This window comes from Lontra canadensis, unplaced genomic scaffold (assembly GCF_010015895.1).
Source record: "Lontra canadensis isolate GAN:19392208 unplaced genomic scaffold, GSC_riverotter_1.0 scaffold23, whole genome shotgun sequence".
Lineage (NCBI taxonomy): Eukaryota > Metazoa > Chordata > Mammalia > Carnivora > Mustelidae > Lontra > Lontra canadensis.
The window spans coordinates 11,639,531-11,665,824 of NW_022631017.1; the positions used below are offsets into that span (position 1 = coordinate 11,639,531).

Consider the following 26,294-nt stretch of genomic DNA (forward strand, 5'->3'; position numbering starts at 1 on the left):
TGATGTGTGAACCTTTTCTACCTTGCCTCTTGCCAAAGTGTCCCTCGACTTCCCCTTGTATGCCTCTAATGACAAAGAGCTCACTGCTGCAGAGGCATTCCTTTTGGAACTGTGCAGAAGGGATGGGGCGCAGATTGGAGACTGATTAAGCCAGGGGAAGCCTCTGTCTTCTACCTCCTGCCCTTTCTCTCTCGTGCAGTCTCTCGCTCTGTACCACTTTCTCTTGAACTCTCTCTGCTTGTCTCTGTGAAACTGGGGTGTCCTCTGATTCCGCAGTGCTGAATGATTGATTACAAAGTAATCAGCACAAGCTCAGCCTTCTGCACGCACCAGACTGCAGGCCCTGGTGAGCGTCATTGCGGTTAACAGTAAGATGACAGGGACAACAGTGGCAGCAAATGTACATGACAGAAGATAGTCCAACTCTGAGGGACCATCACCCTAAGGCTCTCAAAGCAGGCTCCTTAAGGGCACTGAGGACCCCATCCCAGCTTATCAAGGGCAGCCACCTTCCAGGAGACGAATGATAGGCAGTTCTGGGAACTTCAACAAAAGCTCTGAAGAGGAGCCCTAAAGTGATCTGAACCTAGTTTCCCTGCTTCTCCCCCGGCCACCCCAGCCACCCTCCTGGCTGCACCTTGGGGCAGAGGGCTGCACAGGCGACATTGTGGCATTGGAGCAGGGGGTGGGATCCCCAAATATGACCCCTTAGAGGCAGATCTTAGGGAAAGGGAGTGGGGCCGGGGCTCAGAGAGACAGGGGAAATGGGGCCTATAGGGGGCCATCAGAACACTGTTCTTCCCTAGGAATCGGATTCGGCTCACAAGAACCTTGATGCTTGCAAACAGGTGGTGAGTGAGACAAGGTTCACAAGTTTCAGCAGGCACGGAAGAGTGGGACCACTTTAATAAAGTGTTTTGTACTTAACAGGTTGTAGCAATTAGTAATCAGCTCCAAAGCAAGCTCCTCGAGAAGATTCTTTCCCTCCCCTTGACGTTCATTTTTATTTTGCATTCTATAAGGAATACATGGCCACATCTCTGTGTGGCCAATGATATGGTGTGCTTGCCTTAATTCATTTTTCTCAACTTTTCCATTCTTTCGAGAGTTTTAAGCACTACTGCCATGACCCAGCACCCCCTCAAATCCTTCTTCAGAGCGCAAAGGGCAGAGTTAGTGCAGCCCCTGCCCTGGGATCCAAGTCTTGACCTGAGGGAGGATTCCCTGAATTTCCAAGCTGGCCATCTCTGTCACTGCTGCATCCAGGCAAGGTGGGACAGGAGCTGGGGAGCAGGAAACGCCGGGGGTGGCCATCTCCCCCACCCCTGGCTGGGCCGGAGGGTCAGAAGCAGCAGCCAGCTCTCTTCTTTGGCCTTTTGGGGGTCACCTCCACAAGGGAGTCCTTCAGGCGGTCTTCCTGCATCTTGAGTGACCTGTATGGCGACACCACACATCAATCCTCTGTCTCACCTTGAGGGGCAGCAGGGAGGGGCCCATGGATGCAGCAGGGGGACTGGGGGATTGCTCCCCCCAGCTTCCTCTCTTCCCACTTGCCCTGCTCCAGTGCTGCATCCCACACGGCACCCGAAAAACAGGGCCACGGAGACTTTGGCCTGTCGCTTTCCTAGCCTTCTTTCCAGCCTCCTGTGTGCCGGCCACTGTGCAAGGGACTCTGAATAGGACAATAAGGCCAGCATGTCCTTGCCTTGAGAGGTGAGGCGACAGAGAGAGAAGGGGCCGTCAGAACCCAGGAATGAAGAAGCACACACAGGGACGTGTCCTCGAAGTTTCTCGAAGGATTTAGGGAGGAAGGAGACAGTGTCAGAGCTGAGACCAAGCAGTGGGTAAGGGTTCGCTAGCAGAAAAGGGGGGTGCATTCCTGGCAGAGGGCAAAGGCTCAGTGAGAAAGAGATAGAGCTTGGAGGCTGGGGAAATAAAAGACGCTCATTCATTCATTCATGATAGATTTACTGAGTGTGGGCCACTGCGCAGAATCACAAAGCCTAAAGACTGGCCAGAAAGAAACCTTGAGGCTATAGGGGCTCAGGGCCCTGGGGGCCTGGAAGCTGCATTCAGGAACTTGGGCTTTTGTCCTAAAGCAAAGGGAAACTATCCAGCAGTTGTCCATTAGAGGCTATCCTGTGATCAGGTGAGCGGTTTCCCAGACTCACCCTTGCTGCTTTGTCAGAGAAGGGGCTTCCAGATCATCTGATCTAGGGTCCCTTCCACCTTACTCATTTCCATCTTTCACTGGGCTCCCAGTATGTGCCAGGCCCTGGGTGTGGAGGGAGAGGGCTGGACAAAACAGACCCGGCCCGGCCCTCCTAGAGCCACAGTCCCCGGCAGGCGGCAGACAGCAACCAGAAACCAGACAGCTGCATGTATAATTACAATTTGTCCAAAGGGACTTTGAAGGACACACACAGGGGACAGGAATCCAGAAAAGTGGTGGGACGGAGAGTGGTCAGGGAGGGCCCCTCCGAGGGGCTGAAGCTGAGTGAGTGAGTGCGCATGTGCACAAACGACTGGACCTCCAACCATGAGGGCCATTTCCAGGCATTTGGTTTTATTCTGAATCTGGTGGAAACTGGGACTCCTGGCTGGCTCAGTCAGAAGGGCCGCAACTGGCGATCTCGGGGTCATGAGTGCGAGCCCTGCGTTGGGTGTAGAGACCACTTAAGTGAATAAATAAAAATAAAAACTTCTTAAAAAAATTAATAAATCTGGTGGAAGTTACGAGAAGGTGGAGAGCAGGAAGGGGACCCTTTCTGTCCCGCCGCACTGCGCAGATGAGAAAGCGGGATGAAGCTTTCAGGAGGTGATACTGTCCTTGGGACTGTAGAGCTCCACTCAGACTCTCCCCACAGTGCTCTCTCTCCGTCCCCAGAGGGTGAGCTCCGTGGCTTCATGATGCTTCCTCAGAGCGGGCCTTCCCTTCTCACAGGAGGGCTCTGGAGGCTGCCCAGGGGACTCTGGGTGGGGAGCAGTGGGGCGGCACTCACCGGGCCAGGTTCACCACGGGCTCCAGGATGTTGTGACCCAAGGCGGCGCTACACTCACCAAAGGAGACCCCCAGCTCCTGCAGACAGACAGACATGTGGGAGCCCACTGACTGTCCCAGCGGCAGCCCCCCACCACCCCCCAGCCATCAGACGGAGCCCCACCCAGTGCGCCCCTCTGCGAAACCCTGGGGAAGCCAGCCCCACCCCGGTGCCCCCCCCACCCCCGGCCTGGCTGGCCACATGTCAAACATGCCACCCCAGAGACTTTCCACAGCCCCCTCTCAGAGTGACCATGGAAAGCCTGTGTCCCGACTTGGAGAAATGTCCCTGGGGACATTTTAAACTATTAGTTTTTTTTTTTTTTTTTTAATTTCGAAAATACTTAACTGGGGAGGGGGATGTAATATTGGAACATAGAGCATTCAGTAAGTGTTAAGAGCAAAATATAAACCCCTCCTGTTAGCGTTTGATGTGTATTTCCATTCTGTTTCACAGAACACATTTCCTGGGGGGTGAGTGGCTCCAGGTCATCATGCTGTTGGGCTAAAGTCCAGGAACCTGGGGCTCAGGCAGTCCCCGGTCGAACATCAGCGACCTCGCGGGGTTCAACCCCACCTAAACCTGGACTTGCAGCTGCTCTTCTGACTTCACGTTTCATTGTAAGCATTTCCTCCACGCCCTCAGATATTTTTCCAGGACAGGATTCTTGATGGCAAATGCCAGCCTCTCACATGAACCTCCACAGCGTAACCACCAACTACTGCCAAATGTTTGTTATAAATAATACTGTAAAGAACATCCTTCTGGAAACATGCTTGACTATACATTATACGCAGGTATCCTTTATGCTGTTCTCTTAGGGATTATTACTTCTGATTCTTTCCTTAGGATAAATTGCTAGAGGAGGAATTACTGTGTCAAAGAGATGAGCCACTACATTTAAGGGAGAAAAAAAGTCCCACCAACCAAGGAGCCACGATGATGAGAAAGGAGAGGAGAAGGGGCAAGATACACAGTATGGAAATGCCAAGAGGGGTTGTGGCAGAGGGGTGAGGTAAGGGCTGGGTTCTTTTTTCCTTCCTTATCATTCTCCAGAGTTTCTGGAATGTGGTCAACTTCTATTCATAAATAAATAGTATCCACTGTCTGCCCCAGTGGATGGGGCAGCAGTACTGGTGGGGCTTTTGATGCAATCTTGTCAGGGAAGAATTTGGGTCCCAAGATAGAATAAATTAAAAGGAATGTGATGTTAATTAGAGACCAGAGAGAAAATGAAGATTTGATTGGGAATTTTAAGTGAAGCTTTTAAAACCTTTTTTTTTACTCTGAAGATATTTTTATATAGGTCAGAATGTTGTGTGGGGATCTGCTAATTCAATGTGAGGTCAATGTCATGCCCGCCAGGACAGCCTCATGTTTGGGTCTGAGATCAGGGAGAGTGGGAGGCGGAGGTGGCCAGGCTGCTGTCCACTCTGACCTGGCCTTTGGCAGGGAGGGGCAGGAATGGAGAGTGGATCCTTCTCAGTTGCCCAGGCGAGGGAAACCTGTTCACTACTCTCCAGGGAGGGGTCCGCCCAGTCCAGGCTGGGTGGGGGGCTGATGTCCAGGTGCTCACCTGGGCCAGTTGCTGTCCGGCCTCGATTGGCACCTGCCGCTCCTCCTCACAATCCATCTTGTTTCCCAGGAGAAGGATGACCACCCCGTCGGGCCCTGATTCCTGCATATAGAACACACGCCCTCAGCCACACATGTTGAGGGCCTGCTCTGCTGTGCCAGGCCCTGCCCTCCAGGAAGCTGACAGGGTACACACCCCCTCCGCCACCTTTCCGTGTCACACTCACTCCACACCCTTTCCCCACCCATGACTTTTTCCCTTCAAGCTACAGTAAGGCTGCCCCTCCTTTCTGCCTGCAAACATGTCATCCATTTTCCAAGGCCAGCCTCAAGGTACCTTCCCCAGGAAGCCTTCCAGGATTGTTCCTGCCCATGTTCCTCTCTTCTTGCCTGTGCTGAACAGCCCAGCGCTTGATTACACAGGCTGGCTTGGCTCGTTTCCTAATTGTTTCATGGCAATGACAGTGACTATTACTACTAGCTTCTGTTTACTGAGTGCTTACTGTATACCCAAGGCAATTTTATCAGTTAATCCTAACAACTGTAGGAGAGAAGTTGGAAAATTGAAGTTCAGAGAAGTTAAGTTGCTTGTCCAAGATGATAGAGCTGGGGCAGGGGAGCTGGGATTCAAACCTACGTCCTGTCAGACCCAAAGCCCAGGCTCCTTCAGTAGCTTCTGCTTTTGCTCTCTTCAACTAGACTAGAAACTTCCAGAGAGAAGACAACATGCCTTTCTTCATACCCCTCTGCTATGCTAGTACATACTGCAGAATTTCAGTATATGTTACTGAATATTCAGTATATATATCAATTAAGTACATGAGGGAAAGAACTAGAGATGTGGAGACAGAGGAATTGTCACCTAGAGTGGTACTAGACATACATTATCCCCAGGTGTTAAGAAGACGTCACCAAGCTGCTGTATACAGGAAAGAAATGTTCAGAGGATAGAGGAAGTAGTTTGTTTGGAGGCTGTACTTTGCAGTTGTGGTTTCTTCCTATGACTATGCTGCCAGCTCATCCTGCCGCACATGCCCTCAGTGGGTCACATCACCCACATGTCTGTCATGTCATTTGTAATCCTGGGAAAAAAGGGGGCGAGGGCAAGGGTACAAGTTCCTTCTTGACTCCACAAACCAGGGCCAACCCCAACAGCCGTCTGCAGGTAGCCAAGATGGTCGCTTACCTGGAGACATTCCAGCCAGTAGCGCACATGGGCAAAGCTCTCCTGGGAGGTGATGTCGTACATGAGGACCACTCCATCTGCCTTGCGGAGCAGCTGCCGAGTCATGCTGTGGTACCTGCCCAGACAGTCTGCCTGAGGCTATGCCTGGTGGGCAGATCCCTAGCCCTGGTCTCTCTGGAACCTCAGCTACTTCAACTGCAAAGTGGAAGGCTTAACCTTTCCTGCCTCTAATTGCTACCCACGTAGAGTGTGCAGACATTTTCCTTCTCGCAGTATGATTGTTGAATAGGTAATTGTTCTCATGGCTTGAATTTCAAAAGGCACCCAAGAGTACCCAGTGAAAATTCTGGTGTCCCTCCCCACCACCCCACCTCCTGCCATCCCCACCACTCAGTCCCCCCTCCCCAGAGGCAGCCCAGTGATACCAGTTTGCAGAGGAAATTTATGAATATACATAAATGTATGTATGCGTCTGTGCACACCATATACATCCACACATCCACACACAGACCCTTTCCTCCCATTAAACACAAATACAGTGTAAAACACTCACTGTATCATTAATATTCAGTAATCTGTACTTTGCCTTTTCCAGTTAATAAAACGTCTTGGAGGCGCCCTTGGGTGGCTCAGTTGGTTAAATGGCTGCCTTCGGCTCAGGTCATGATACTGGAGTCCTGGGATTGAACCCTATGTGGGACTCTGTGCTCAGCAGGGAGCCTGCTTCTCCCTCTCCCTTTGCACCTCCCCACTCATGCTCTCTCTCTCCCTTTCTCTCTCTCAAATAAATAAATAAAACCTTTCAAAAAAACACCAAAACAAAATGCCTTGGAGGGGTTTCCCTGTTGGTACGTAGAGAAAGTCCACGGTCTTTCTTTGTGACTTCCTAATATTCTACGGATTGTGCAGCTAGACCCTGACCCGGTGGGTCTTCCCGGCCTCCTGTTTAGACCGTTCCTGGTGCTTCACAACATAAAACCACGCTACTGTGGCCATGTTGCTCTTACGGTCATTGATGAATTTATCAGAATGAATTTTTGGAAGTGGAACTGCTGGGTCAAAGAAAAGGTGCCTTGTAAATTTTGACCACTACTGCCTAGCTAGAAAGGGGTGGGCCAGCATTTTGGAAGGATAGGAGATTGGGCAGTTGTCCCCTGAGGGCCACGTGGGGATGCTAGGCCAAGGGGTCTCTGGCTCTCCTGCCCCCTTGGTCAGCCCACTGGAGCTCGACTCCTTGCTGCCTCCCCGAACTCCTCAGTCCTTAGGGGGTGGATGCCTTTTGGGCCCTTGGTTGTCTCTTGCCTATGCTGGAGTCTTCAAGATCAGGGCTGCCCTCCATCCCTCTGCACCTCCGGCTCAGCCTGGGGGCCCAGCACTGGGGATGGTACCCGTTACCTCTCCTGGCCAGCTGTGTCCCAGAGCTGCAGCACGAAGCATTTGTTGTCCACCAGCAGAGTTTTGACCCGAAAATCCACTCCTAGGACACACAGAGGAGCATCAGGCCTGCTTCTAAGTTCTCAACCAGGACTTCCAGCCCAAACTTGCCCCAGGATGTACCCGTCCCCGACACCAGCCCCTCTGGCTGCTGGGCTTCCTTCCCCTTGGCTCTCCAAATCCCATCCATACTCAAGAGCCCATATCTTCCAAGAGGCCTATCCTGACCCCTAGCCTGCGGGGTTCACGGTCCCTGCAGCACTCCCACCCCCTCACGGTCAGTGCCAATTCAAGGCACCTTGCATTTTTTTGACCTCTGTGAACATAGCTGTCTTCCCAACTGCACAGTAACGGTTATTCCTCAGGTCACTCTGGACAACCAGTGTCATTATTTTATTTTTATAAATGTCACTATTTTATTTTTATAATACTCCTTGTTTCATTCCCGATTATGGCCTGGGTCTTCCCCTTGCAACCAGACAGCAGGGTAGAAACAGGCAGCCTGGGAGGGTGGGGAGAGCACTGGCTTCAGGGATGACCGATGGCGCTGGGAGCTGTCTACCCACTGCTGCTGTACCAGCTGTGTGACCACAGGCAGGTTGCTTTACCTCTCTGAGCCTCCCCTCCTCATTCTCAAAGTGACAATATAAAAAAGACCAGGGTCATGAGTTCAAGCCCCACATTGGGGTAGAGCTTATTTTCAAATAAATAAAATAAATTTAAGAACTATCTGTAAGAAAAAAAAAAAAGAATAAAATAAAAAGAGCCACATTGCAGGGGAGGACTGAATGACCCATGTTTGAGGTTTGGCTTGGGGTGGGGGGTGCTCTGGAGGCGATCCTTTTATCATTATTCTCTTCTCCCTGAGCCACAGCCCTTCAAGGTTCACAGTCCCCCACCCCGCCGAGGTCATGCTTCCAGACCCTTCCTGTCCCTGGAAATAGGAAGGTAACAGTGAAATCCCAGGAGGGTTTAGAAGCTTTGGGGGTGCACCTTCCTGACAACCCCCAAAGAATTTAGGCAGAATAGGGAGTGATGGAGAAGGACTTCTTCCCCATCCCCACTCCGTTTCCTATGGGAGTCCTGAGGCAGCATAGCCCATGGCAGGCCCCAGAGCAGCTTGGGGGAACGAGGTGCCTCCTCATACTAGCCCTGAGCTGGGTAGAGACCTTTCTACCTGCTGCGGCCCCTGGCGGTGGTTGAAACCTTGCCCCACCCCCCATGCCCTCCACAGGAAGTGGCAGTGTGGGCACCTGACTTGGCAAAATGGTGAAGCAGAAGTTTGCCTATAGCATCCGTTTCCCTTTATTGCCCTCTTTCCTGGACGTCTGAGGAAGCCCAGGGTCTGTAGGAACCAGAGATTATCTGACCCAGCCCCCCTGCCCCATAATATCCAGCCTCGGCTTAACTCCCTACCATGTAGTGTATGAAGGACTCTAACAAGTACGCCTCGCCTTTCCTAACTCTGCCATTACTCCCACTGCCATTACCGTCCCACCTCCCTGCCCACCCCCTCCCCAATCCAGCCATGTGGCCCCTGTGCTGTCCCCAAAACACGTTAGAACTTAACCACGCAAATCGCTAAAAATATAACAGTCATCTCCTCCCCAAGGAATCTGCTAGCGTACATGAGCTGTCCTTGGGAGACAGTCATGCTGAACTCAACACAGGCTAACTCTTCTGGGGTGAGGCATGTGCCCTGAAAGCAGAAAACCATGGGTCTGAACTTTGCACCCCAGTGAGGGCAGGACCCTTAACCAGGTCCTCAATGATCTGTTTCCCTCATCTGTAAAATGGGGATATGGAAAAGCCTGGCCAAAAATGCACCTTCACCTGTAACTCAGTTGTTTCTGGCTCTGGTCCTCCACCCAGCCCCATTCTCGAATGCCAGCAGGCTGGAGATCTTATCTTCCGAGAGAGGGGGTGGGAATGGAGGCGGTGAGGCCAATGGTGGAAATGTTCTCTACTGGGGAAGCCAAGAATCCACCCCATTAATAATGAAGCTCAATGGATGATAGCCACCAGGAGGCGCCAAACAGCAGCTGGCACCAGGACAGATGTGGCTCACCACCATCCTCAAACACCGCCCCCCCCCAGCCCATCCTGGAGAAGACGCCCAGCTGGTCAGCAGGGCAAGCAGGCTTGTCCCGTCTTTTTACAATTACACAACCAGTGTTTTTCTTGATTGAATTTTGTGGGACCTTCTTATCACATAATAATGGGGGCAGGTCAGTTATCTAAGGAGGGCTTTTGAAAGGCTTGAAGATGCTTTGGTGCGCTGTAGGTGGTCAGTAACCAGGACCTTCAGTGATGCATAATGGTGGCCTTGCAGAGCCTGTGACCCTGCCCGACAGCAGACTAGGCCTGCTATGGGTTCTTGTTCCCCAGGATACTGAATTTTTAACTGGTTCCCCAGGTGAGGATTCTTAGAGAAAGATCGGAGAACCTATCTTGGAGCCTCTCTTGCATGAAGACGGTCATTTACCCACTGGTCCGGCCCTGGTCTCCAGTTGGCATGCACCCTGAGGACACAAACACACAGATACCGCCCCCCCCCAACCTGTGCCTAAGCGAGCCCCTCTTCATTCCTGAGCTTGCATTTCTGTGGGTCTACACATTGCCAAGTGGTCACAGATCCCAACGTTTTTAGGGAGAGGAGTTTTTGTGTTTGGTGACATCTCACTGGCACAGGCCACTGAATTAGACATGATCAAATATTTACTTATAATAACAGCAATAAAAATAATATTTATTGAGCCGGTGCCACATGCCAGATACTATTCTAAAAGCTTGACATGTAGTAACTGACTCATCCTTACAACTATTCTAGGAAGCCAGTGCTCTTGTCCCTCTCATGCAGGTGAGGGTTTGGGAGCTCAGAGGGGTTAATAATCAGCCCAAGTTCATCCTGCTAGTCAGTGGCAGAGATGGGATTTGAACTCAGGTGTCTGAGTTCCTAACTCACCATACTCTAGAAATACATTCTGTGTAAGTTACTCAGCCTGCCCGAGGCAGCTTCCTGCCCCAGCTTAGTGGACAGGGCTGGGGAGCGGAGAGGGCTGAGGGGAATTGTGGACAAAGGCAAGTAGGACCGTGGACCCTGCGGCGGCCTGCCCACAGGCCACGTGGGTGGGGACTTGCTTGTTTTCGCCAGCAACCGGCTCTGGCACCTAAATTGCAGGGTGCTTTGTTGATGGGGCACATTATAAGCTAATCAGATCAATGCAGCAAGAAAATTACCTATAATTAGAGATAATTAGTAAAATAGTAAGATTATGCCCATATAAAATAAAGTCTAATGCAGGGCCTATGGCCAGGACAGAATCTGCAGCTTCCCTGGGGGGAGATGGCTCTCTGTGGCTCCCCTCTGGCTCCTTGGCACCAGGGCCCTGGGTCTCCCCTCCCTCCACAACCTCCCTTCCCAGGTGGGCTCTTACCCACGGTGGCGGTCAGCCCGGTGGCAAAAGAGTTCTGGTGCAACAGGTGCAGGAAGGATGTTTTGCCCACGTTTGAGTCTCCCAGGAAGATGACATGGAAGAGGTAATCAGGGTCGGCAGGAGGCTCACTGCCAATGGCAGACCCTGGGAGTGAGGTTGGCGCAGCCTCCCTGGAGTCAGTTCCTGGGTCTGGAGGCCTGTTCTCCGCCGTCGACTGCGTGGACGGAAGGGAGCCTTGTTCTTCTGCACGAGTAATTGCAGGTGAGGTCACGGGTTGGGTTTCTAGCTCAGCCATGGTTGGGGGGCTCTGCGTGTGCTCCTGGGGTCCTGCTCCACCCCCAGGCTGAGCCTCTTCCTGGGGAGTGTCCTGGGGAGGTGGCTGTGTTCTATGAGCTTCTGCTTCAGCCTCAGCCCATGATATGTCATAGGCGAGAGGAGTAGGCCCATGATCTCTCTCGGAGAGTTCTGGATGCCCAGCTTTCAGACCATGGGCCTCACTTGATTCCTCTGGACGGAGGTCTCGCCCTCCTTGGCCCACTTGTTTCCTTTCTCCCACCTTGGGCTCTTCTTCTAGATGCTTGTGGGAAAGGGCAGGCAGCCCATCTGGACCAGGGGCCTGGACATGAGCCTCTCTTGGCGCCCCCTCCTGCACACCAGGGCCCAGCTGGGCCCACTCTGGTCCCTCTGCAGGAGGCTGACCTCCAGGCTCCAGATTCTGGGAGGGCCCAGCCACCCCTGGCATGAAGGCTGTGGCCCCTGGTGACCCCAGTCCTGGCTCAGATCCAGGGCCATGCAGGTCCTGACAGAGGGCCTCGCTCTGCCTGGACAACTTGTCTGGGACAGGCTCAGACCCAGGGGTCTTGTCATCTGGGTGTGAGGCCTGGAGCTGTTCTCTGGACCCAGCTGGGGCCTGGGGATGGGGGGAGGTCACCTGGGGAGGGGATGCATCCTCCAAAGGAACAAGCACTTTGAGGGCAGCCGCCACCAGGCTCCCTGACTCTCTAGTTGGGGCCCCTGGGAAGCTCCAGTGGGAGGGGGCCTCAGGGCCAGGCCCTGACTCCTCCTTAGGTTCCAGGCTCTGAGGCTGGACAGGTTGCCCTGGGCTGCTCTCCTGCCCATCCAGGCCCACTCCTTTGCCTTCCTCGGCACTGGGGGGCATCCCAGTGGGGCTCCTTGGAGCACTGTCCCGATCTGAAGGTGCCTCCTGACCAAGCAGCAAAGCGTGTGGCTCTGAGATGGAGATCTGCCTGACTACTCGGGGTGTCTGGGGGCCTGAGGGCGTCCTCGGGGTTGGAGGCGGGCTCCAGGAGAGCTGCAAGGCTCTGTGTGAGGAGGTGTTGAAGTCTTTCAGGAGCTGGTCCCAGTTATCCTCCTCCCCAAACAGTCTGGGCAGGGGAGCCTCTTCAGAGGAGACTGCCTGGACATCTGGAGCCTTCTCGTCTCCTGTTCTGGGGACACTAGGAAGGGTTTAAGAAGTGAAGGTCAAGGGAATTTCTCCCCATCAATAACACCCCACAGCTGACCCCATCCCCCAGTCTCTGCTCAGGCAGTCCTTCTCACCCCGCATGCACCCCCATTTCTCCCCCTTCCTCCAATCCTGCCATCTTTCAGGACCTATATGAAACCTCACCTCCTCCAGGAAGCCTTCCCTGACCATTCTGGTTCATCTCACTCCTTTGAGCTGTAACAGGTAGAGTGAGGGCCTGCCTGGGATCCATTGCTACACTAGCCCCTGCACATGCGCATGTGCGCATAGGTTTGTGTTTGTGTGTGTGTGTTTGAATCCCAAATGTGTGGCCTTGGACACATGATGACCTTTCCCCCCTCTCTGTGCCTTAGTTTCCTTGTCCGAGAAGTGGCCCTGAGCACGTCAGCCTGGCAGGATTGTAGTGAGGCTTAAGGAGGGAAACTCTAGGTGTGTTCTGGGTCCAGACCAGAGCCTCGGAGAACTCAAAGCCTCCCCCCTCCCTTTCGGGAAGCCCCGGTCCCCACCTTAGTCCAGGGGTGGCAGTTCCTTGTCTTGGTTCCTCCTCTACCTGCCAGCACGCGTGGCCCCTGGTGGCACTCAAATGGCCCCTGGTCACCTGCAGCTGTCCCTGCACCTCCTCCAGCCGTCCAGCAAGGTCTCGCTCAGCCTCCCGCAGCTGCTGGTTCTCTGAGCTGGCCTCCCGGTGGGTGCTGCTGAGGAGGTTCAGTTGGGCCTCCAGCTGAGGGGGGGGGAGCGCGAGGGAGAGGGAAGCCCAGATGTTCTCCAGGGCAACCAGCCCCCGAAGGCCACCGTGGGGCCTCCACTCCAGGCTCCTGGAGACCCAGCTTCAACAAAGCATTGTGGTGGGGGGGTTACCCCTTGTGGCCTAATTAGCTCCGTTAGCTCCCATCCGGGAGAAACGTTTGAATGGAAGGTACTGAGTCAGACACATAGACGTCCAGCCCCACAAGGGCCCCACAGGTAGAGGGGATCACACCCTCCTCTGCTCAGGGCTCTGCAAAGAGGGCTCATCTCAGAACCCCATCTGGTCCACAGGCACAGGACTCGGAGACAGAGCATGGCTTGAACACTCAGAAGGGAAGGTAAAGCCTCACAGTGGCATCCAGTGCCCTGTTCAGTCCTTCACACCCCAGGAGGTGTCTCTGCCCTCCTCTCCCACTCTTCTCTCCGTCTTCTCCAGCCCACGAGTCTCCTCGTTGCTCCTGGAACTTTCATGGCACACACCCACCTCAGGGCCTTTGCACTCACTGTTCTCTACGCCTGGACTGCCCTTCCCCAGGTATTACATAGCCCACCCCTCATCTCCTTCAGGCCTTTACTTCAATGTCAGCAACTCAGTGAGGCCTTCTTGGACTCCCCTGTCAAAACCCTCTACCCCCTACCCTGCTTCCCTTCACTCTCCTTAGCATCTTCACTCGCCAGCATGTTCTAGATTTTACTCGCTTACTTTGTTTATCATCCATCTTCCTGACTAAGCCTATAACTCTGTGGGCCGGGGTTTGTGTCATGTTCCTCAGGACCTAGAAGAGTGCCAGGCATTAGTAGGCACGCTATTCATAATCACTGGGCGAAGGAATGAATAACTTCAGGAGAGAGGCTTCATGTCTTCGGGGACAGAACAAAATGGCCCCATGTAGAAAGTCCAGTCTCCTCCCTTGGCTGGTGGGGCCAGCCTCCATTTCTGAGAAGGAGCTGTGGCAGAGGCATCTGGAAATCAGCCCGTGACGGGAAGCTGTGACCTGGTGACAGAGCCTGGCAAGGCAATGGTGGAAAAGTCTCCAGCACCTTGTCCAGTGCTGAAGGAAAGCCGATTGCCTTGGTTCCATCAGATGGTGATTTTACTAAGGTCAGTGGTCTGGGAGTTGAGAAAGGAAGAGATGGTGGGGCAGGGTCTCAGACCCAAAGACTTAGCCACAATGCCAACTGGCAGTGACTATGGGCTACAAGATCTGGGGTTTCGGGGCAATAGGGAGCTAGGTCGAATTCAGAGACAGTACAACTTGTGATGCATAAAACACCTACTGTGTGCCAGGCGCCGTGCTAGGCCCTAAAACAGGGTATCTCTAGTCGTCCCAGCAACCTTCTAGGGCAAGGGTTCTGATATCCAATTCTCTGATGAGGAAACCAAGGCTCAGAGACCTTAAAAACCTGCCCCAGTTCACTCAGTTGACATTGGAGACAAGAGTTGACTACCACCTTCACCCTAAGCCTCTCCGACCCTGGGACCTCATGTTGGCCCAGTGCCTTTCTGTTTCCAAGTGTTTTCCCCTTTATTAGCTCATTTGACACAACTAGCCTAGGAGAGGCTGTAGATATAGCTCATCCCATTTTACAGATGGAGAAACTAAGGCCAAGATGAGCCAAGTTATTGCCTCAGATCTGCATGGCTCTTAATTGGAACAGCAGGGATTTGAACCTGGACCTTTCCAGTGGCCCCTCTGCACTACCTCGCCTCATCTCAGTGAAGGGGGCTACTCTCCTATGGGAGTCCAACGGCCCCCCTCAGAATTCTCAGAAGATGGGTGTCAGACTGTGACTCCTCAGAGACTGGGCTCCCAGGCGAGCGCTGTCACTCACCTCCCTCTGGCCTTCCGTCAGCCGTTGAAATTCACGCTCTTTGGCCTCCAAGACCTCCTGCATCTGAGAGCTGAAGGCCAGGCCCCGGGAGTCGCTCTGGGGAGCAGAGAGGTTTCAGCCCGTGCTGCTGCCTCTGAGTCCCAGCAGAGCCAAGCCAGCCCTCCCCATACTCCACCTCCACCCAGGCCTGGGGTCTGGGGTCCGGGATGTCCTGGCGAGGCCGGATCTCAAGACCACTTCCCTGGTGCGGGCCAAGATGTGGCAACACAGTGGAGGCCTAGAGAGTGAGACCTGGCCCACCTGGTTTGGGGGAGACAACCCACTCCCAGCAGCCTCTTGCTGCCCCACACTGGCCAGTGTCCAGCCCCACTACTCAGCCAACAGAGGAGCCCAGGGCTGGGGTCGGGTCTGGCTGCTGGTGGGGGGTCACCTCAGCCTGCAGCTGCTGCTGCTCCTGGTGGATCTGCTGTTCCATCTCCTCATAGAGCTGCTGGACCTCTCGATGGTGGTCAGAGTCCCGCCTGGAAGAGGTGGGGGTGGGGGGGCCGGGTGGCTGGTGAGCACCTGGGGGCCCTGCTGCTGGCAGGGGTGATCTGGGCCTGGGTTTGGGGTCCATCCCGCTGCTCACCTCACTCTGCCAATGGTCACCCTGTCACCCTGAGAACGGTTATCCCAATAGCAGCCCCTGACTCATACCCCCTTGACCCTGTCACCTGAGAACGGTTATCCGAATAACAGTCCCTGACTTGTACCCCCTTGACATTGGTCACCAGGAGCCCACCATGCTGACTCCTGTAACCATCACCAAGACATTTGTTCCCCTGTCACATGGTCCCCTTTGCCCCATCACTCTGTCCCTACTTCCCGCTGTCTCCATCCTCCACCCACTAAAACAGACCCTCCCACCTGGGGCAGTGCTTTGTCCACGCCCACCCCAGGGTCACCAGGTGTAATCTACATGAGCAGTGCCCCCTGAGGTGGATGCCTTGTGTGGAGGACTTGCCATTCCCACTGCCACTCAAGGCCCGGCTCTGTCCTCCTCCACAGGTCTCCTAAGCCATCCCTCCTTCCAGCTCAGCCCTGCCAACCAGCTCCCCAGGTCTGCCTTGGACTCCTGGGCTCCAGGCTTCTGGAGCTGAGGGAATTCCATTCATGCTCAGCTAAAAGGTAAGCAGCACATAATCCATGCCAGACATCAGGTGCCCCCGCTCCTGGCCCAGCCCCACTCACTTCTTTAGGGTCAGTTCCAGAAACTCCTTGTCAGCCCGTGCCTCCTGCAGGCGGCCGCTCATCCTGGCCAGAAAGCCCTCCAGGTTGCCTGCCAGCTGGGGCTCCTCCTGCCTCAGCTTCCTCCACAGCTCCCAGAGCTCCTTCTGCCTGGGGAAGGGGGACAGCCAGACCCGAGTATGAGGTGGGCCCCGGAAGTGGGGTAGAGAGACCTTCTCCACTTTCATGGCAACACTTTGAGAGACATGGGCACCTGGGCCACAAAAATCTGTTTATACTCTACTAGGTGCAGCTTGAGTTGCCACCTCCTCCGGGAACCTTTTCCAGATGTACCCTCTCCCTTCTTGAACCCCCACAGCACTTTGTTGCTCCGTGATGTGGTGATGAATTATGCCAGGGGGAGGGGTAAGGATTGGGAGCCTGACAGCCCAGGACTGCCATTGGCCTTCTCTCTTCTCCCACTCTGCAGCTGTGTGACTTCTGGCAACTCCCGTGCCCTCTCTGGGCTTCTTTGTACAGTGGGGAGGCGGTCACCTGCCAGGTGAGGTAAGTTCGCTTGAGAATGAGCCACGCCCCGTGACGGTCCCAGCCTGGGATCTGGCACAAGGCTGACTTTCAATTACTGTTGCTTTCGCCTGGATTTAATTAAGTCATGAAGACAGGTGCCGGAGGGCTGAGCCAGGGCTAAGCTGCCAAGTGGGTAAGTGACTCCCCACCACACCTGCCCCTCCAGCCTGTCCCCTCAGTCCCAGCAGGCGTGCCCTACAACAAACACCTGGCCCCACCCTCTGAGAGCTTGTCCCCGCAGAGCCTGTAGGTACACAGGCAAGGGTGAGTCCCTTGCTGGCTCTAAGAGACCCAGGGGGTCTGGGGGGTATGGGAGGAGAGGCAGAGTTCCCTCTTCTCTGGGCATGAGTGAATCCCATGAGCCCAGAGCCTGAGACAGCTTGGAGGAAATGCCCTCCCCTCCTCCAAACCTCCCCTACCCAGGGCATTGCTCTACCTGAATCACTCCATCGTTTTTGGTTAAGAAAGGTACCCTAGGGCAGTCGTGTTTTTAAGAATATGAGTACCTTTAGGAGGCTGATACCCCAACCTGCTAATTCTGGGGAGCAATCACATAGGGCAGGATGGATGGGGGCGGGGAGAGAGCGAGTACGGGCAGGAGGGCCTCCTGGAGAGCATACACTCTGCACACAGGTTCCAATTAATCCCATAATTGTCCCTACAATCGCACTGCAGCTGGAAGACAGATGTCAAAGGTTAGGCCACTTGCCCACAGTCACACAGCTAACACGTGGCCAAACCGGGATATGCTCCCAGCTTTATTTGGTGGCCTCCCACCTGGGCACGGGTCCAGGCGAGTCCTCCACCCCACTGCCCGCGCATGGCCCGCCCCTGTCCTCCCACCTCCACCCCACACCCCTCCACACACGGTGCTGGCCTTACTCCGGAAGTAAGTGGCCTGCCCCCAGCTGCTGGATCAAGGCAAAGAATGCCTCCTTCTCCTCCGGGTCAGCCTCCTCCAGCCCTGGGAAGCTGGTGGCTGCGGATTCTCTCTTGGAGGACAGTGGCCTCTTTCTGTGGAGCCTGTGGGTGCTCAGGCTGGAGCCAAAGATGTTCTCTGTGGGACAGAGGGGACAAAAGGCAGCAGAGTGGGGTTGGCTTGGCCTCCTGATCTCCCGTCTTGCCCAGCTCTGGCCCTTGGGGAAATGATTCTGTGTTGGTCATGTAGATAAAGGACCATGTTCACACATTCATCCTATCGTCCCTGGGAATCTACTCAAGGTAGACCTTCTGCCTATTTTATGAGCTGTAAGTGCAGATTCCTGGCCTCCCTCTCCGTTGTCCCCCAAACTTTTGGAGACTCGGCAGACCCGAGAACTCTGGATGGCTCGGCAGTTTGAGCCTGAGCTGTACTTTGCAGGGTCTTGGCAAGGACATCGCACCTTCCCCGAATCGAGAAGATCAGTGGAAATATTGTGCCCTGCTGACCTTGGTCTTTTTAGGTCCTTTGGGGCCTGTGTTGAGAAGCAGGTGTTGGAGTAGCCCTGCCCAAAGTGCGGCATAGGGCCTGGGAAGCCCCTAACCACTATATATCACCCTTCGCTTCTTCCCAGGGCCTGGAATTCCCTTCACCAAAGCCAGAATGTGACCTTTCTCAGGCAGAAACAAGGCATGTGGGCTTGCTTAAGCTCTTGCTCAAGGGAGAAACTTTTGTTGGGGAGAAGACAAGTGAGGCATCAGAAAGTAAGTCTGGAGGCCTCCTTGGAGAAGGGGGATGCTAATAGGACCCCCTCTGCCCCGCCCCCCAGCCAATGAACTGCTCTTGCTCATTGGAGAGGAAGTAAGTGGGTCTCCTGGGCTAGAGTCTTAAGGCCCAGCCTGGTCTTAAACCAACTGCCTGCCCACGCAGGCTTAGATTCTCATCACCAGTATAAACCATACCACCATCCATGCCCTGAACGGCTCTTGGGGGTGTTGTGGAGGTCCCCTGTTGCATTTCCTGTCAGCCCAGCCTCCCCAAGCCAGGCATGCTGCATGCGATGTCTGGCTGGGCAGCAACTTCCCAGAGGCCCTCCCAGGACAGACATACTGAGCCCAGAGCTGAATTCTTCCAGGGAGAGGCGTCCCTTCTGCTCCACATCCACCCAGTCAAAGATCATTTCCAGCTCCTCCTCACTCCCCAGGAAGCTGAACTTGGCCACCTGCAAGGAAGAAGTAAATTGGCACTATTCCCACTGGGGAAGACCCTGGGGGTCATCTTCCAAAAAAGAGAGGGGTTCGGACACTCCTACCTCCCCTCTCCCCAGTTTTGGAGTCCCAGCCCAAGCTGATCCAGGACCTACACTGGAGGCTCTGGAACCCTACCCAAGATGGCCCTCTCAGCAGGGTCCCGAACTTCCTCCATGCCTTTCCCCTTCCTCCATCCAACACCAAAACTTACCTGTTCTGAGTCTCATCCCTTTAGGATCCTAATAAAGGACAGTAGCTAATCCTCCCCAGAATGTGTTTATCAGTATCCCCCCAAAATTATCTAAAATTTGAAAATAAGTCCAAAAGGTGGACAGCACGTTCTTTCAGCATTCCACAGGGACAAAGGCCATCCACGCATCTCCTGGACCATAGGAATGTACTTCATTTCATCCCCTGGGACACACTGGAAGTCCCAGACTAAATGAAGTCACCTATTAACTTGTAGATTTTGTCCAGAAGAGATGTAAATAATTTTTGTCTACTGGAACAGATAACCTCATAGATTTATGGCCTGTTGTACATTAACAAGCTTTGAAAACTCTAACTCAGCAATCTCGTTCTAAACACTTCTTTGATATCCAGTTGTGTATTTTTTTAATGCTCTTTCAACCATTCACGGCATCTCTCATTAATTAATGAGCTAAATAAAATCTTTGAGTGGGATTTATTTTATTTTTGCCTAAGGGTCATGATTTTATCTCCTTTTTTTTTTTTAAAGATTTTATTTATTTATTTGACAGACAGATCACAAGTAGGCAGAGAGGCAGGCAGAGAGAGGGGAAGCAGGCTCTCCTCTCAGAGATCCCACAACCCTGGGATCATGACCTGAGCCAAAGGCAGAGGCTTTAACCCACTGAGCCACCCAGGCACCCCTGATTTTATCTTCTTGAAAATTATACTTTAAGAGTTTTGGTGGGGCGCCTGGGTGGCTCAGTCAATGAAGCATCAGCCTTCTGCTCAGGTCATGATCCTGGGGTCCTGGGATCGAGCCCTGCCTTGGGCTTCCTGCTGAGCAGGGAGTTTGCTTCTTCCTCTCCTTCTGACCCTCTCCCCTACTCCTGCTCTCACTGGTGCTCTCTCCTTCTGTCAAATAAATAAATAAAATCTTTTAAAAAAGAGTTTTTGGGGTGCCTGTGTGGCTTAATCGGTTAAGCGGCTGCATTCAGCTCAGGTCATGATCCCAGGATCCTGGGATCGAGCCCCACGTCAGGCTCCCTGCTCAGCAGAAAGCCTGCTTCTCCCTCTCCCTCTGCCTTCCTCTCTGCCTACTTGTGCTCTCTCTCTCTCTCTATCTCTCTGTCAAATATATAAACAAAATCTTTAAAAAGAAAAAAAAAGAGTTTTGGAGGTTCCATAGAGATGCCCCACTAAACTCAGCCATCAGAACCAAAAAACATGGATGCTGAAGAAGGGCCCCTCCTGGGCTTCAGGAAACCCAAGCCCTTCTTCCCTTGGCTCTTGGGGAGAATCACATGTGTGACAGAACTTTGGGTTTGCTGTTTTTTTTGTTGTTGTTGTCTGCCTTTTTTTCCTTGCTGATACTGTGTCTTCATTTTTGGTGACAGTAATGGTGGGGAATTCAACCTTATGGACTGGCCATTGGTGGTCCTTGTGGGATGCATGATAGAGACCTAATGTCTTTTGGTTGAGAAGCAACAGAAACTCTGATTTGCTGATCTTTGTTGTTGTTTAAATGGTTGTGCAAGGCAAAGCAGAGACTCATGACTCAAGGAGATATTTGCATACCCAAGTTCATAGCAGCACTATTCACAGTAGCCAAATGATGAAAGCAACCTGAATGTCCACTGAAGGATGAATGGAAAGACAAAATGTGGTCTACACATACAGTGGAATATTTTGTTCAGCCTTAAAAAGGAAGGAAATTCTGACCCCTGTTACAGCATGAATGAGCTTTAAGGACATCATGCTAAGTAGACATCATGCTAAGTAAAGAAGCTGGTCACAAAAAGACAAATATATTTTCCCACTTAGACGAGGGACTAGAGTGGTCAAATTCAGAGACAGAAAGGTGAATGGGGGTTTCTGGGGGATGGGGAGAAAGGAGAATGGGAGTTAGTGTTTAATTGGGACAGAGATGGGGAAGATGAAGAAGATCTGGAAATGGTGGTGGTGATGCTTGCACAATATTGTAAAATATACCTAATGCCTCTGAACTCTACACATAAAATGTTTAAGATGGTAAATTTTGTGTTATGTATGTTTTATGACAATTTTTTTAAAGATTTTATTTATTTATTTATTTGAGACAGGAGGGGAGAAGAGCACAAGCCAGGGGTAGGGGCAGAAGTAGAGGGGTAAGCAAACTCCCTGCTGAGCAGGGAGCCTGATGCGGGGTTCGATCCTGGGACCCTGGGATCATGACCACAGCCGAAGGCAGATGCTTAAGCGACTGAGCCATCCAGGTGCCACTTTTATGACAATCTTTTAAAAACTTGTGCAAGGGATATGTGTGACTGTAAAATGTTGTGTTATGTCTGTTTGTGAGCTTGGCTAAGTCTACTAAAATGCTTGAATGACACAGAGAGTGCTCACTTGTATTCCAGCTCTTTCTGTGAAATAGAGGTTGGTTACTTTGTTTGAAAGTTACAATCACTACAGATGTTTGAGACTATACTAGGACCAACAGGGACAGAGAGAGACAGCAAGGAAAATGGGATACATTTTGACTTTCCAAAGAATAAGGAGGTGGTTTTGTCATAAGTGTCTGATTGTTCTAGAACATGAAAAAGGATGAAAATGCAAATCTGAATTGGATAGAGACCGTTGTGGAGGGAATCTTAGTTGCCTTGATTTATAAGACCTAAATCTGAAAACAAGCTGTGAAACATGTTAACACTTTACCAAGTGCCAAATTTGGCTCAGCTTTGATGGTTTTAAATAATTTTTTAAAATTGTGAAAGTTTTACTGCCACGTGTTATTTTAATGCAAAATTAGATTTCAGCTCTATCTCTATTAAAATGATAAATTGATCATAGAGCTCTTAGCAAGAGTTAAAAAGAAGCTACTGTTTATCTTCTGTAAATTGCCTGCCCAAATAAATGATTCCCTATGTCAACAGAGTAAATTCCTCTACTTTATTCTGGCTTGATCATGTTTTCAAGTAAAAAAAAAAAAATGAAAATAAAAAATTGAAGTCACCTCTCTTATAAAAGAGCTAAATATTCTTGTAATCATGTTACCTTCTTCAATGTTTATCTCAAAATATTTTATTTTATTGTCATTTTGATTCAACAGGTAGCCAAGTACTATTTCTCAGATTCCTATGATCCTATCTTTTTCTTTTCTTTTTTCTTTTTTTTTAAATTTCTTTTCAGCGTAACAGTATTCATTGTTTTTGCACCACACCCAGTGCTCCATGCAATCCGTGCCCTCTCTAATACCCACCACCTAGTTCCCCCAACCTCCCACCCCCATGCCCCTTCAAAACCCTCAGATTGTTTTTCAGAATCCATAGTCTCTCATGGTTCACCTCCCCTTCCAATTTCCCTCAACTCCCTTCTCCTCTCCATCTCCCCTTGTCCTCCATGCTATTTGTTATGCTCCACAAATAAGTGAAGCCATATGATAATTGACTCTCTCTGCTTGACTTATTTCACTCAGCATAATCTCTTCCAGTCCCGTCCATGTTGCTACAAAAGTTGGGCTCTCATCCTTTCTGATGGAGGCATAATACTCCATAGTGTATATGGACCACATCTTCCTTATCCATTCATCCGTTGAAGGGCATCTTGGTTCTTTCCACAGTTTGGCGACCATGGCCATTGCTGCTATAAATGTTGGGGGTACAGATGGCCCTTCTTTTCACTACATCTGTATCTTTGGGGTAAATACCAGTAGTGCAATTGCAGGGTCATAGGGAAGCTCTATTTTTAATTTCTTGAGGAATCTTCACACTGTTTTCCAAAGTGGCTGCACCAACTTGCATTCCTACCAACAGTGTAAGAGGGTTCCCCTTTCTACACATCCTCTCCAACACATGTTGTTTCCTGTCTTGCTAATTTTGGCCATTATAACTGGTGTGAGGTGGTATCTCAATGTGGTTTTAATTTGAATCTCCCTGATGGCTAGTGATGAGGAACATTTTTTCATGTGTCTGATAGCCATTTGTATGTCTTCATTGGAGAAGTGTCTGTTCATGTCTTCTGCCCATTTTTTAATATGATAGTCTGTTTTGTGTGTGTTGAGTTTGAGGAGTCCTGTGATCCTATCTTAATCCAGTGGCCAAAATGTTCTCTGATAGCTCTTCTGATTTTGCCTTCCCAATATAAGATCCTAAATCTAGAAAAAAAAATTTAGGATATCCTCTGTATCTATTAAATACTTCACCACTTATAAGAGCAGGATGGGCAATAAATAACAAGTGTTGGTGGTGAGGATGTAGAGAAAAGGGAACACCCGTGCTCTGTTGTGGGAATGTAAATTGGTACAGTCACTCTGGAAAACAGTATGGTGGTTGCTCGAAAAATTAAAAATAGAACTACCCTTGGGAATCCAGCAATCCCACTCTTAAATATGTATCTGAAGATAACAAAAACGCTAATAAGAAAAGATATCTGTACTGCTATGTTCACTGCAGCATTATTTACAATAATAGCTAATGTACAGAAAGAACCTAAATGTTCATAGAAGGATGAATGGATAAAGATATGGCATATATACAGGATGGAACCTTACTCAACCTTACTGCAACTTACCATTTGCAACAACATGGATGGACCTTGAGGGCACTGTGCTAAGTGAATTATACCAGACAGAAAAAGATAAATACTGAATGAACTCACTTATATGTGGAATCTAAAACCAACCAACCAACAAATAAACCGAAGAACAGAGCTCATGAATACAGAGAACACATTGGGCAATCCCTGAGGCGGATGGGGGGGTTTGTCAAAAAAAGTACAATTTCCAGTTATAAAATGAATATGTCATGGGGATGTAATGTACAGCATGGTGACAATAGTTAATAATACTGAATTGCATCTTTGAAAGTAGGAGAGTAAATCTTGAAAGCTCTCATCACAAGAAAAGAAATTTTGTAACTGTATGGTGAAGGCTGTTAACTAGACTTATTGTGGTGATCATTTTGCAAATGTGATTTGGTGATCATATTATAAAGATATAATATATCAATTATGCCTCAATACAAAATATGTGAAAAAATAATTTTCAAAAATTATAAGGAAATTCTTCAAATCCCCGATGCTGAAATATTTCTAATGTTCTTTTGGGTAATATAGATAACTTACAACATATTTTAAAAGCTCATTAAGTTTGATTAATATGATAAAAGGATTAAATACCGTGTTACGTTTAACACCCGCTCCTAAAAGATAATGAGCTGATTATTTTCGCTAAAGATAAATCTTGCTGTATTTGTTGCATGTAGATGAAAATAAAAACTGAGGGTTTAAACTGTAAAAAAATCTAATGTTATATATGGCTTGGGTTAGGAGGGTGGAGGTTAAATTTATATATATATTCACACACACATACACATAAATATATATAAAGTATATATATATATAAAGTATATATATGTACTTTTAAAAAAAGATTTTATTTATTTATTTGACAGATAGAGATCACAAGTAGGCAGAGAGGCAGACAGAGAGAGAGAGAGAGGAGGAAGCAGGCTCCCCGATGAGCAGAGAGCCCGATGCGGGGCTCGATCCCAGGACCCTGAGATCATGATCTGAGCCGAACGCAGAGGCTTTAACCCACTGAGCCACCCAGGCGCCCCTATATATGTACTTTTAAATATATATACTTAAAAACTAAATATAAATATAAACTTTAATAAAATAAAATAAATTTAATAAATAAAGATAAAAATTTTTAAAAATTTAACCTCATGTATTTTTACATATGTATATTTATATACATATGATACATATGGTTTGGGTTGAAAAAAAAAACATCATGGGAAGAACCGTCAAATCAGCAGAGATGTTCAGGCTTTCCTAGGCTAAGTTTCCACAGATAAAATGCGATTCATATAAATATTTCAGAAACTGCTTGCTTTATGGGAAGGCCTGGAGTTTGCTCAGTGTGTTTGCTGATCCATGGTATGTGCTTATCTTCAGGAGAAACACTGATCAAACCCTACGAAATAGTTTTGTGTTGTATCCAACAGAGAACTTCACTCTCTTCCACTCTGATTTATTAGTGATGTAATAAATAACCACAGCTTTTCAGTCTCATTAGCAAAAATGTTTCCCACCCTGGAAGGACTATGAACATTTAGGTTCTTTCTGTGCATTAGCTATTATTGTAAAAAATGCTGCAGTGAACATGGCAGTACAGATTATCTTTTCTTATTAGCGTTTTTGTTACCTTTGGGTAAATATTTAGGAGTGGGATTGCTGGATTCCCGAGGGTAGAACTATTTTTAATTGTTTGAGCCACCACCATACTGTTTTCCAGAGTGACTGCACGAATTTACATTCCCATCAACAGAGCACGAGTGTTCCCTTTTCTCCACATTCTCACCACCAACACTAGTTATTTCTCCTTTCCTACGTTGGCCTGAAGTCTCAGTTGAGAGCTGCAGGCCACCAGGGATAGACCCAACACCTTGCAGAAAAGGACTGGACCCAGTTCTGTGAGCTACTGATGCTTCCCTTGGATACAAGGATTCTGAGCTGATGTTAGTGGACCTTCAGCCAAGCTGGCAGACTGACAATTTCCAGGACTCTTGAGTCCAGAAACGGCCAGCTCATTCAATATCCAGCAGAACAGGAACAAATGACATAAAACTGAATGAATGGTTCAAGGAAATGGAGTTGTGGTTATTTGTTGGGGATAGAACTGGTACTATTTTTTATCGTTCTACCTTTATGGATCGAAGAGGAGGTTTTTCCTCTGTCTTCTTGAGCCATCTCTAACCTTCAGTTTGGTAGTTGACTGCTTTTGTAAACTGAAGTTAAACATTGTAAATGTTAACTGAATCTCACTGACCCACTCTTGATTCAGAAACTGACACTTCCTGGGCCTCCTGACTTTCCATGGTGATAGAATTATTGATTCAATAAGAATCTGTCCTTTTTTTTTGCTGGGATATAGTTGGATGAATCAATTGTGTAACTAGAGTGTCACATTGAAGAATGATTCTCATTTAATCAGATGTGACAAGTCTGCTGTAAGGAACAGCCATGGAGCCAATGTCTGCAAAACCCTCCCAGCAAGGTTGATGGTTTTAAATAAGTTTTTATTTATCCCAGCAGCCTGGCCCAGAAGGTTGGCAAATAAGTATAAAATTGACAAGGAAGGCTGCTTCCAGGCAGGAAGAGAACCTTAGAAAAATTAGGACTCTCAAGAAGAAAGGAAACCCTTTGCATTTATAGGGGCTACAGGTGAAAGTTGATGAGAGTCTTGGGGTTAGTTTCCTGTCCTGCGGATAGAAATAGGGTGGCCAGCTGGACCCAGTCTGCCCCAGATGTTCCCAGTTTTAACACTGAAAGTTCCACATCCCAGGCATCCATTCAGCCCTAGGCAAACTGGAACAGACATTCACTCTAGGTAGAAGAGCAAATACCAGGGGTTTTTAAGC

At 50.0% G+C, this 26,294-nt stretch overlaps 1 protein-coding gene across 1 annotated transcript in view; it reads right to left on the reverse strand.

Annotated features, from left to right (window-relative positions):
* Window positions 1–1,282: 1,282 nt before the first annotated feature.
* Window positions 1,283–26,294, reverse strand: part of RAB44 (RAB44, member RAS oncogene family) — a 28,044-nt gene continuing 3,032 nt past the window's right edge. Inside the window, exons 2-13 of the mRNA XM_032862353.1 lie at window positions 18,563–18,674; window positions 17,416–17,590; window positions 15,970–16,116; window positions 15,170–15,260; window positions 14,740–14,835; window positions 12,666–12,880; window positions 10,674–12,130; window positions 7,198–7,279; window positions 5,803–5,917; window positions 4,618–4,719; window positions 3,003–3,079; window positions 1,283–1,433 (exon numbers count right to left, since the gene is read on the reverse strand). Of these exons, the coding sequence (XP_032718244.1) occupies window positions 1,343–1,433; window positions 3,003–3,079; window positions 4,618–4,719; window positions 5,803–5,917; window positions 7,198–7,279; window positions 10,674–12,130; window positions 12,666–12,880; window positions 14,740–14,835; window positions 15,170–15,260; window positions 15,970–16,116; window positions 17,416–17,590; window positions 18,563–18,674 (2,760 nt within the window). The 3' untranslated portion in view covers window positions 1,283–1,342. The remainder of the gene's footprint in view (window positions 1,434–3,002; window positions 3,080–4,617; window positions 4,720–5,802; window positions 5,918–7,197; window positions 7,280–10,673; window positions 12,131–12,665; window positions 12,881–14,739; window positions 14,836–15,169; window positions 15,261–15,969; window positions 16,117–17,415; window positions 17,591–18,562; window positions 18,675–26,294) is intronic.